The following is a 12849-nucleotide window of genomic DNA, read 5'->3' as shown; positions in this document are numbered from 1 at the left end:
GTGAAACCTGGTGTGCAAATAACTCATCCTAATACATCATCTCATTGTGCCTGTCCACTGGAGGAGATAATGTGAAATTCAGAGATCCTCTTTTTGCTGGGGGGGGCGCTTTTATGACCTAATTTGGTCCTGCACTGAAATCCTCCTTTTACTCCCTGAATCTACTTTCAAACTTTTTGACAGTCGATTAATCGTTCATGTCATTTTTTTTTCATGCAAAAATGCCAAACATTCTTCTCATTGCTTCTTAAAAACATCAGTTTCACATTTTTGGGAAATACGTTAACGTGCAGTGGTGAAATGTGACTATGACCGAAGTACATTTACTACATAAGTACTGCACTTATATACAAATTTGAGTACTTTACTTGAGTATTTCTATTTTATGTGACTTTAAATTCCTACTCCATTACATTTCTCTGGCAGCTGCAGATACGATTTACGTTACCAGTCATTTGCATGCAAAACATTTGACAAGCTTATAAAATGTGGTGCATTGTTATAGATTAAATTATCCAACAGTATATAGAATTGGAGATTAAGTGAACAATTGATTAATTGATTAGCCAGTCAACAGAAAATTGAGCCAACTTTTCTGCTCTTTTCTCTGTTGCATGTCATTGTAAATCCGTTGAGTTAACCTAATGCAATCGTGTTAATAGAAAGTGAAAAATACTGAACAGTTCAAACCTCTGTATTCAAGAGTCCCCTGTGAAATTTGGACAGCTCGGCCTCCAAAGGTCTTGTGTGTGTGTTTGACCAGTGGATTTCCTCAGGTGTATGCAGATGGCTGCTCATTTGTTTGTTCCCCAGCCTGCCACAGGGAATTTGAACAAAAGCACAAAGGTCATTCTGACAGACTTCATCCTCTTTCAGGTTATTTGTTTTCCTTGTTCTGGCTCAGCCGCCACACGATTCATTCCTTAACGTCTGGGTGGAGATGGCAGATCTGGGGTCACAGTATTAATCACTGACCAACATGCATGCATTTAAACACTTTGATCTTCCTTGGACAAATTTTCCTCTAAATTAAGTTGCATTTGTTGATAACAGTGATTTATTTTTGGGAGGAAAAAATTGCATTTGAAACCTGTAACTTTAACTCCATCAGGACCGCTGCAGCCTGTGTGTCCTAGAATGAAAAAAAAGAAAGAAAGAAAGAAAGAAAGAAAGACAGAAAAACCTTGACCTGATTAAGCTGCTCCAATCATCACACTATCTTCCCCACTCTCTGCCCAATACTTACACCCTGTGTCCACCATATGAACTACACCTTCTTCTTCACAGATTGGATCAGTTTGTTCCAAGATACAAAATCACAAGAGTAATAAAACCTCTTTTGATTTTTTTTATTATATCAAAATACAAAAATTTGAGAGGAAAATTTCGTATGGGACTAAGCATTTGAAATGATATGGTGACATGAATACAACACTGCTTTCATATTCTCACAGACATGCCATAGATAGAGCATAGATCATGTGCTAGGCCCATGTCTACGTCATGATGAGCTACCAGGAGAGAGCCTGCGCATTTTCCCTATACAGGCTTGAGATGGCGACTGTCACTATATTTCCAGGCCAGTTGGTAACAGGCCAGAGTGTTTTTACATCATAGTTCATTCAGGTTTCTGTTTTTACTCGATAAAGAAACGAGATCCATGGCAGTTGAACATGAAGAGTGAGTAAGACATGATCTCAGACGATACAGAATTCACTGGACAGCAGTGGCAAACGAGAGGAAAGTAATACAAATATTATACATAAGGCTTTGGTACAGCACCATACAGTATGAGTTAATTGCTCACAAAAAGTTAAGTGAAGCGTATTAGCTGATGTAGTGAGAGAACAGAATGACAAGTCTAAAAAACTGACAAAAAAAAAAAGAAAAGAAAAAAAGAAACATCAGGTTATCATTTTAAAACAGAGAAAAGTAAAAAAATGTTTTTGCTTTGAAGTATTTACATATGAACATTGTTGAATACATGTTTCAACTTAAAGAAGGGCATTATGGAAACATTATGCACAAAAAAAAAACTGAAGAAAAAACATATAATACAGAATGTAAACATGTGATGTACAGCACAGAGTTCAGTGGATGAGAATGAAATGAAATGCAGTAAATTTTCTTCCTTTTTAAGCACTACTTGGTTTGCTTGAGTATGAGCATTAGCTAAAACAGTCAACGATGTAGTGCTTATTGTAGCCTACGATAATAATACATTCTAGTTTCTCAGTGCTGGTACACATGAAAAAACAGAGAATATAGAAAATACTACATATTTCTATTTTCCGTCCAATAACAACCAGCTCGGATGTCCATGAATGATTGCTAAATAGGCGTTTTTTTTTTTTTGTATTGTCTCTACATGCAAGATTAATACAATAAAAAATCAAATCGGTTCTAAGTATCATCCTACCAGCACCTAGTGATGCACTAAAAGCTGTCAGCAGAAAAACTGGAAAAAAATGACAACAAAAAAACAAAACAAACAAACAAAACAAAAAAAAAAAATCCAAACTGAGCTAACAGTACGTCCAAAGCAGCCCTCTTAAACACTGTACATGTTTCTGTTGAATATGCAAAAAAGAGCCCGGAAGACGACATCCATTCTTAAAACCCATGGAGAGGCTGTGTGAGCTTTCCCAATATCTTTCTACTAGGACAATCAGCAATAAATACAAATGTGGTCTGGTGACTGGTCATGGTTATACTGTACAGTACTAGTAGGAATTCTTCCGTCAAAAAGGTGGTGGGATTGGTGGGATGACGTGAGACGGTTACGCCCCTGCAGTAGTGTGCTTGAAAAACAGTGCCGTTAACCAAAGATTGTAGACCTACAGGAAGTGTGTAGAAAAGATCCCCTCGTGACCTGACCATGCTCTCAGATTCCCTCCCATGTTTCCTGTGGTGTGTACTAATCTAAATCAGGTTATGTTGCTCCTTTTAGGCTGGGTTAATATTCTCAATATCATCACAAATATACTTTAGAGAGGGTACCTTGGAAGCACAGACAGACGTTGCAAACACACTATAGAAAACAGGTCATCTTGAGTTCATTTGAATGTCACAAGTCTCTATTATTTGAAGTTATACTACTATTTTCCATTATTGTCTATCACTGTCATCACATCATGATACTGTTATGAATAAGGACCTATAGTGTCTACTGGAGCTAGTTTAGTTGCTCGAACACACAGGGCCAAAAGAGTCGCTTGTGGAAACAGAAAAGGAAAAAAATCTTTAGACCTCTATTCTACAGCACCACAAAGTTAAACATAGCACCAAGTCGTAATGTTCAAAGCAACTATGCCCTAACACACTTTTCTTTATCAAACTAATGTAAACACAGTTTCCTCCACAGCACGTATTGTACATGACTATAGCATGTCTGTGACTCTTAGTAAAAAGTTTCCTTCAGTTTATTTGCTTTGGACACCTGAAGGCGAAGAGATCTGGAGTGAATCTACATGTGTGCTCATGAACGGGCAAAATACAGTATTACTTTGTTCCAGAAATATTATAGAGGGCAACACACTTCTGCTTCTAAAGCTTTTTCCAATGGGCATTCACGTACTATACATCAGAGAAAATACTACTCAACTTGTGCAGCCAGCGGGCTATGGCAATAATACATTGTACGGTACTAACATTAAGGTTTCTTTTCTTCTCAGATAAAATAACGTCTGCTAAAGTATGACAAATGAGGCACCTTAAAATGTTTTAAAAACATTATCCACTTAAAGCCGCACTGTAAGCAAATACTTTTATATATAATCTAATTTCTTTTACCTTGGGATCCTTCCCGTCTTTTCATACACCCTCATACAAGAACGTCTTCCTGTAAAACATGGTTGGATTTATCTTTACAAATACAATACACACCATGTACAGTACATAACAAATATAGATTTTTTTTTTCCTCGTATCATACATGAAACCAATTTGTTAAAGTAGAATATGCACTTTGATGCTCACTTTCAGGCAATCATCACTTACTCACTTGTCAAAAGAGTTTTCAATAAGCAGACATTGAGTCGATTCATTCATATGGATATTTGTCGGAAAACCTCTGATTGGTTGGTAGCAGATGGACATCTATCTGATATGTCTTTGAGTGATTGAACTAGCTTTAGCAATAAAAGGAAAACGGTTGTCTTTGTAGCCATCAGAGCAAAGGGATAACCTGTGCGGAGGGGGGGGCCCACCAGTTATTATCGCATACAGGAAAAACACAGAGAATTAAAACAGTTTGGACTTCGTGTGCCAACTGGTCATCTCACCAAGCTGCACTATAAACAACGTAATGAGTCATTCAATGTACTGTGACATCGGGACATTCATTTCCTGTACAGCAAAACATACATTCATTATCGGTTAGTGTCGAAAAAATTAACAAACATACAGAGAAGTAGCGAGCAAGTAATATACAGTTGTCGAAGATAAACAGTCAGGTTGGCCATTGTTTGAATATTTCCCATTGCTTGTTAACAGCTTTATGAAGCAATCACATTCTCCTCTAACAGCTGCTGTTAAACATTAACATCCTTACTGTTCTGGTTTGTTCTTTCTGCATGAAAACTCATGTACTTTTCCACTGAAGTTATATTTATTGATCTATTTGCCTTTTTTGAAGCAAAATTTCTGTATTTTTTTTATTTTTACGGGTATTCTGGTTCTGTCCTATTACTTAGATACACACAGTTGAAGCAGGTACCCATTTAAAATATAAATGTAAAAAAAACAAAACAAAAACAAACAAAAAAACAAGAGTTATGCATCCTCTGTAGCATTTTCTCTCATGTGTCCTTGGCAGAGAAAGTAAAAACACACATAGTATTGGAGTCCCTCACTCCCCCCGAAGAGACGAATATGAGAAGGCGAAGGAAAAAGGCAGTTTATGTTAGAAAAAACAAGAGAGAAAAAAGGCAAAAAAAGGCACCGCCACACGTGCCACATTTCACAAATGATTCCTTAATAATGAAATACATACTACAGTACACTTCACAATTCATCACCCTGTTCTTCTGATCCTACAAGTCCAACCTCTGTTGAGCGTGTAAGTCCCAAATTATAATAATCTGGGACTTACTTTTGAGAGTTCTCATGAAGGCCGTGATCTTTGTCTTAATGCCGTGCTGTAATGATGAGTGTAAACAAACTGAGCCACCGAGCACTAAAATTAAGACACTGTCCCCTAATGGTCGGCATTGGATCACAAATCAAAATAAACACAATATGCCAGCTATTATTGATAATAAAAAGCTTCTAAATTAGATCAAGTTAGGCCATATTATCCATTTGAATGAGCATTGTGTGTGATATAAACCTTTTTATCCATACGTTTCATATGTAAAAAGGTCAAGCACGTACAGTATACCACAAGAATTACAGCAATTCTGCGTTTACTCTGAGGTATATTTTGTGGTAAGAACCCTGTGTTTAAATACTGAAACTATTTGTATTGTAGGAAAGGTAGACTCATGTCCCTGTCCGAGGACGCACCAGGCTTAACAGTACACCGTATCACTGAAAAACCTAAAGATATGGACCCCTCAATGACCAGTGAGTGAAAAATCTTTAACGTGTTGTCACATACTCAACCAACACATTTTTATTACTGTAGGAGGAAGCTTAATTCCCTTGTTTTACTATTTATATACATTATATATTTTCAGAGCATTTTCAAGTGAAATTCCTCAGAGACAAGTCGTGGTGACAACTCAAAAAAGCCATTGTTCAAATAAGATTTTCCAACCCTGGAGTATTCAGCTGGATGTTTCCCGCTCCCCAAACACCGATGAACTTTTAGAGATTATAAGAAACGTATTAGCTTGATACAGAGACCGGGATGGAGCAGGGAGGGCTGAGGTGTGTTTTTTTTTTTTTTTTTAAGGATAGGGGTTGGGTGGGGGTCAGTTTAGTCAAGTCCAATGGCTTGGTGGGCTCACCGGTCAGCGTAGAGTCCCATAATTTGGGCCCTCAGAGTCTGCACTGGCCAGAATGCCTGTCTGGTCCTCCTCAGACTGCCTGCGGTGCAGGAAGGAGGTCAAATAGAGATAGGGGTTCTTCTTGTTTTGCCTTTTCCTCTTTCTGTGGAAGTTGAGATCCTTTCCCTCTTGGGGTGTCTGAGATTGCTGCTGGGTCTGAGAGGGAGAAACACCTGAAAGGGAGGCAAAGAGAAGTAACACCACCCACCACCCCATTTTTTAAAATGAACCATTCATCTGTTCTCTCTCGTCGTCAGACTAACCTGTTCTCTGTCTGGAGGTTGTGTTGTTATTGTTGTTGGCAGCCACTCCCTTGGCTTTAGTAATACAGTGGTGTAGCAGTGCTGGTAAGCTCTCAGACCCGGCAGGATCACTAGACGCACCTAGAGGTTCCCTGAGAAAAGGAGAGACAGCACAGCATACATTGTCCTGCATTAATCCAACAGTCGTGTTCAGTCCCATCTCAAAGTGAAAAGACAGAATGGCACTTTCATTGCTATTTCCAGTAGGTGCTATCATATGATTGGATGAGCTCTTGTACTCCTATTGAGAGCCCTTTCACTAAGATGATGAATTTCCTCTTTCTATCTGCGTTGATGGATGATAAAAGTTAAGACACAAAGAAAGCAAGAAAGAGGTAAAGAAGGAAAAAGAAAAGAGAAAGTGAAAGAAAGAAAGAATAGTTGACATAAGGTGGTTGTGGATTTGGTGAAATTATTGGCTATAAGTTTGTTCTCAAACAATCATTACATTAAAGACCCAGTCCAGGATTTACAGAGACTATGGTAGGGCAAACTACACATTGATTCTTAAAGGTTATTTGTTAGTGAGACAAAACAGGGACATTCTGTAATCTTAGCAACAGCATTGAAAAATTTAAATTTAGACAATAATTGCAATTATTGTGCTTATTCAGGTTTGGGTCTTTAAATAGTGACTGCTTCAGAAATGCAGGCAATCTTGGTCACTTTTCTGTATAAAACTCATAAAATGAAAATAATTTCTGGAACTGTAAATGGCAGTTCCCGTAACAACGAAATCTAATGGTGGATTTTATTTTAACATCCTCCAACACACCATTTTCAGTATACACTAGGTCAGGGGTCGGCAACCTGTGACACGCAAATCCATTCTGAATAGCATGTGAGAAATCAAACACTACACGACAATACAGACACATGTCACTATATTGTGAAATATTACATTAGCATGGTCCCATAAGTAGAGCTGGACAATCAAGTTCAGGTTTGTTGAGCTGTGTGTGCATTTTGAGCTGAATGTCAAGTCAAAATTTTAGGGTATAGCTAGATGCTTGACGCCATTCAGAGACACAGAATACATAAAGGAGGCTGTCCTCAGCGGTGCTTTTGTTTGATGGACTGCCAAGTAAAGACATCATCATGTCCAGAATTGAAGACTGAAATACTGAGAATGCTGACTAAGCAGCGAATGTCAGGGACAGGGATCGCAGTAATTGGTACGGCCAGTTTACATTTTACTAGCCTGCATAACAACATGGTTTTGCACAAATAAGAGGCCTACGACTCTGCAAACGCAGCTGGCACACTGTCTTTATCTTTGTGAAATGATACTCAAATCAAAGGTTGCTGACCCCTGCAGAAGGTGCATGACAGTTTCTCTGACCGTTTGTTCAGTGAGCAAACGTGTGTTTCAAAACAGGAAAATGAACAGGAATGTGTTCCTGAAACCTGAAGAACTATTTTCATTTCATGAGTGATACATGCTACCGTAAGTTGAATGAAAAATAATCAGTGTTTAATCAGCGAAACAATAATCACATCAAGTTAAAGTAGCTTCACTTTCATAGTATGCAGTATGTTTTAGAAGTAGTTTCACCTCATACCCAATACTCTGGTTTTGTTGTCCATCTCTCATAGAAATACGCAATAAAGTTAAAGTGAAATCCAAATAACCTCACAAACTCAACACTTAGGTTTGACGAGGCTTTAGGTTTCATGAGGCTCAATGTTGGCTCAATGTCTTTGCCTTTCAAAGAACTGAATACAAACAGCTTCAAAACCTGACTTAACGCTTCCATTAAGCCAAGTTGTTGAGCCAAACATGTATTGTTTCAAAAGGCATAGGAACACAAAGCTTTAGAGATGCTGTCCATCATTTGTCACTGTGGAGAGAGAGATTGAGAGCCATTAGCAGAGAGGGCGAGACAAATCTGAGAATTGCAACAGTCCTGGACAGATAGAGAACACTTCCATTATCACATCAACTGTGAGCAGAGGCCACAGTGTGTTAAAATATAATACATTTCCATAAACATGAACACTTTACAGCACACTTTCATAAACATGAACACTGCGTACAGAGGCTTCACCATGCTGACGGGAGGAGATGGCAGGAAGAGGAAATGGCCGTTAAAGAACAAGTCACATGACAGGAAGAGGAAATGGCCATTAAAAACAGTCACATGACAGAAAAACGAAAGCACTTAGGACAACAAATATGACAAAGAATTTAGTTTGAGAATTGTTGTTATTTGTTTGGTCGTAGAGAGAAGTTTAGAGAATGCATGCATGGCATTTTGCACATGGAACAAAACTTTAAAGGGGAATACTCCAGTCTATCATTCATGTGCGTCCTCTATTGATTCAAGGCTTTTTTTGGTGCAGGGAAACATGTCTGTATTCAAACAATCAAAGGACAAAATCAAATGCTTCTCCACAGTCCAAAACCGCTCCTCGTGCTTGCTCACAAGCCTAATCACTGCAGCCTACGCCACAGCATAGCAGGCTTACTGTGCCTTGGAAGTGTATTGACAAATGTGTCCTGCAATCATTATTACCATTAGTTGTACTTCACTTGAATCCAGCACAGAGGCACAACCCAAAGCGATTCCCCTTTAAAGGAGAGAGTGATTAGAGCCCTCCCCCTGCTGACCCCTCCCCTCTCAGACATGGGTCCGACCCTTACCTATTGCGGCGTGGGGGACCGGGTCACAACAACGCTGCCCAGATAGCTGAGATCAATCAAAAACAAATCAGGTAAGACCCTTACCCTCTATAAAGCAGCAGCCCTATAAGCTACTTTCCCTTAAAGGCCAGTGCAGGAGCAAGTCTCTGCCTCATGGCTTTAGCTACTACATCACTGTAGCATCTAGGGTTGTGAGGTGGGTGTGAGGGGGCGCAGGATAGAAATGCAGTATAGAAACACTAAGGGGCGTAAAAGCATATGAGCCTCAGCTGTTTTTATGTAAGCTTTCCTGCGTTATGGCTAAATTTCTGCACACAGGGACACTGATCTATCAAAATGTTGGATGTATTGGGGAAAATCCCTTCTAGTGATATTTAATCATAGGACTCCCTCGTGAAAAAACGTATTCTCAGTGGGTTTTTATCCTTGTGGTTACCACTTTCTAATAAGGCACCTCTTAAAAAGGGTTTATAAGTTGTAACTAATTCATCTGATAACTAATTAAGTTATTAATTTAATGGTTGATAAATCATTTACTTTTGCCTTAGACAGTTACAAGCAACCAACTCTGGTCGGCATGACACTTCATTTGTCTTTTCAGCTTCTTAATTCATTAGAACGATGAATCAAAGATTGTTTGACATCCAACCTTCTGGAAAAGATCTGCAGAACATTTGGGCCAAAATGTTGTTATCAGCAGCTTTTTATTATTTATACAATTACAGATGTGGATTTTCATGAGAACCACCTATTAACGACATACTAACTTTATAAATACTGTACAGATGATTTACTGTTGGTTTGTTACTCTTTATAATAAGCCTTCATGAGGCATTTAAAAGCTACAGTTAATGGCTTTAATTTAACTTTGGCTCAATAAATTGTTTACTGAAGCTTTATAGAACAGTTATAAGCTATTAATGTTGATAAGTTATTAATGGATGGTTCTTGCAATAATTCAACTCAGAAGTTGTTTTTATTAATGGATTATCACTTTTCTAAAAAGCATTAGTAAGCAATTTATTAACCAACAATAAAGCCATTAGCTACAGCTTATAAATGCTTTATAAAGGGTGTCTTATCAGGAAGTGGTACCATGTTATGTAATAGTATAAATGTAAAAATCTAAATCTTCATTAATTGTACACTAAATAGCCAAAGTTGAGCAGGAAAATTATTTCTGCTTGTGCTTCACACACGTTTTTAACTTCTATCAATAACTGATATGATCAAATTTAATTTATATCAAGCTGTGGAAAACTCTTCAATTCAAAGTTTCAAGGGTCAAAATGAGGGACAGAAAAAAAATGGCACAAATTTAAAAACAGTAAACTTGAGGGTTTCTGTGGTTGATGTATCTAAATTATTCCTCCAGTCATTATTTTTAAAGTTGACCTCATTTTGCATTATTACAATCAATATTTTGTAAGATTAAATATGGGCTATGAAATAATAAATAAATAACAAAAATACATGATCTTAAAATCAAATTGAGCTTTCACATGCCATTAAAAGTTTAGACAACTGTCATTTTTATGAACTCATACAATGTGTGCTAAATGCAATTACATGCCTTCTGCATATTTAAGTATAATATGCATCTTAATTATGCCTAAATGGAAACATCAGAGTAAAACTGTGGATAAATACTGAGGAAATTTGGACTAGAGAGCAGATGAGGAGACAAGACTCCTCTTTAAATAAATATGTGACTGTTCTCTACTGGAATGGATCACCTACCCTGAGGCTGATATCTGGAGCTGGGAGGGCTCTGAGGGTAGCATCTCCTCCTCTGTCCTTCTCTGGGATGGCCTCTGCCCGAAAACATCCCTGCCCTCCGGAGGGGGAGAGGGGGACTGGGAGGGATAACTGGCTGCAGTGGAGGCATAGGACATGTGGGCGTGGTAACTGGGGCTGGGTTGCGTGGTGCCCTGGCTCTGAGTGGGAGAGGCGGTCAGGGAGGACCTCCGGGAGAAACTGACAGTGGCCGAGGGCTGCAGGGTGATCTCAGGCATCTCCAGAGACCGAGAGGTGCGGAGGATGCTGGGGCGCGGAGGGGGCCGCACTAGAATATCTGGAGAACCTGGCTGGGTGCTAAGGGGGCTTTGGGAGAGTGGAGAGAGGCGGGAGGGCTGGAGTACTAGCGGGGGTAGGCTGGGGTCTGCCCGGCGCCCCGCCCTCGGGCTGAGCCAGGACTGAGGACTACTACTGGGGGCTGTGCTTGGGCTCCCTGCACGGGCTGCCGGGTCAGGGTAAGGCAACACTGGTACACCCACACCGTGGGCCGTGTGTCTGAGCTGGCCGAGACTTTGGGCCTGTTGCATAGCTAAACGCCTAACCGGAGGCCCCGGGGGCCTGTCTCTGCCTGGGGGAGCCACAGGGACCTCCAGCTGCAGGAGTCCAGGGCTTGTTGGATCCTTTAGGGAAGGGAGGTGCAGGCGACTGGGGGGTAGAGAGTGAGGAGGGTATGGGGGTGGATCGGGAAGGTCCTGGGGATGATGTAAGGGATGGTGAGGTGGGTATATGAACCGTGGACCCTCTAGACCCAGGAAGGGTAGCTCATGAGGCTGCCAGCTTTCAGGTGAGTGAGGAGGAGGGCTGTGTGTGTGAGACAGAGAATGGCCAGAGGCAGTGTACTGATGGTGCTCCATCTCTCCACTTTCCTCGGGGATGGAGGGGTAACCAAAGGGCCCCTCGGCCATGCCTGGGGGGGAGGACAGAGCGGAGCTACGCGGGCTGATGTCAGGCATGTAGAATGGTGGTGGAATCCCTGATTCAGCACGGCTGCCTAGATACCCATAGAATGGGCCCTGGGGAAAGCCCCTGTAGCGGGAGGCCGGGGCCTGCCCTGAGGCGTGAAGTGCACTGCCCTCTGCAAAGCTCATACCTTCCATGGGCCTGTGTAGGCGGGGGCTGTAGGTGGGGGGCTGCGTTGACTCCAGGCTGGAGGACGTTGGGGAGAGCTGAGGCCGCAGCGTGGGCATGATGGGCGGCAGAGGCCCGGGGTCAAAATCATTCTCCTCATCAGACTGCCGGAACTCAGGGTACATGTCAGACTCCTCTGCGAAGGGGAAGCCCTGGATGCGGCGGGGCGGTGGGCTGCTCTCCATGACGAAGCGGCCATCAGGGCCACGGCTTATCAGCTCAATAGGCGTGGTGACCTCTGCTTCATGCTTGGACACACTGTATTTCTTGCTGACTATGGCACGCTTGGTTTTCTTGTAGAAGGAGAGCTCTTTGTCTTTTTCTCTCTGAGGGCTGGGCAGCTTCCTGACATACAGGCCCGGACCGTGGGAACCCTCTGAAGAAAGAGAGCGCGGCCGTGATGGAGGGGAGCTCTCTGGACTTATCTTCCCCGACGATAACCTGATAAAAAAATGCAGACACGAGACACTGGCTTCATTTAACGTACACCAAAAGAAATCCAAGGGGAGAACGCCTTAAGTGTTTAAAAGAAAAATCTCTGATGCTGTAAATTAATAGGCATGATTGAAGTTTCATTGTTAAACTCAAAAGATTACACAGTACAAAAGCCAAAGCACTCTATCAAGGCAGCCATAATGAAGAGCATTATGATAATGACCGGTTTATGGCAGCAGCAGAGTCCTGATGGGACAGCAGCTAATGAACCAAGCCAGAATGACGGGATGAGAGGAGAACCAACGACGCAACCATGACAACCGTATCGCTTATCTATTGAATCTACATCTTCTTGAGCAGACGTGAGACCAATTTCCATATGCTGCACCAAATGGTGATGTGAGGAAAGCAGATGACATCTAACCAGGCCTCATTTGCCCACACCAGGAGCAGCACAGTCCACATTTACTGGGTCACTGAATGCATCACGTAGACATATATTATAAAAAGTGCATATACACAGTATCGTACTGTCCATGCAGCTGAGCTAGTG

At 41.0% G+C, this 12849-nt stretch overlaps 1 protein-coding gene across 1 annotated transcript in view; it reads right to left on the bottom strand.

The window, feature by feature from the left end:
* Window positions 1-5942: 5942 nt before the first annotated feature.
* The window catches only part of igsf9ba (immunoglobulin superfamily, member 9Ba), a 57559-nt gene continuing 50652 nt past the window's right edge, over window positions 5943-12849 (bottom strand). The window contains exons 19-21 of the mRNA XM_041046722.1: window positions 10677-12302; window positions 6254-6384; window positions 5943-6163 (exon numbers count right to left, since the gene is read on the bottom strand). Of these exons, the coding sequence (XP_040902656.1) occupies window positions 5955-6163; window positions 6254-6384; window positions 10677-12302 (1966 nt within the window). The 3' untranslated portion in view covers window positions 5943-5954. The remainder of the gene's footprint in view (window positions 6164-6253; window positions 6385-10676; window positions 12303-12849) is intronic.

The sequence above is a fragment of the Toxotes jaculatrix genome, chromosome 9 (assembly GCF_017976425.1).
Source record: "Toxotes jaculatrix isolate fToxJac2 chromosome 9, fToxJac2.pri, whole genome shotgun sequence".
Lineage (NCBI taxonomy): Eukaryota > Metazoa > Chordata > Actinopteri > Toxotidae > Toxotes > Toxotes jaculatrix.
This window is presented reverse-complemented; position numbering and strand designations above follow the sequence as displayed.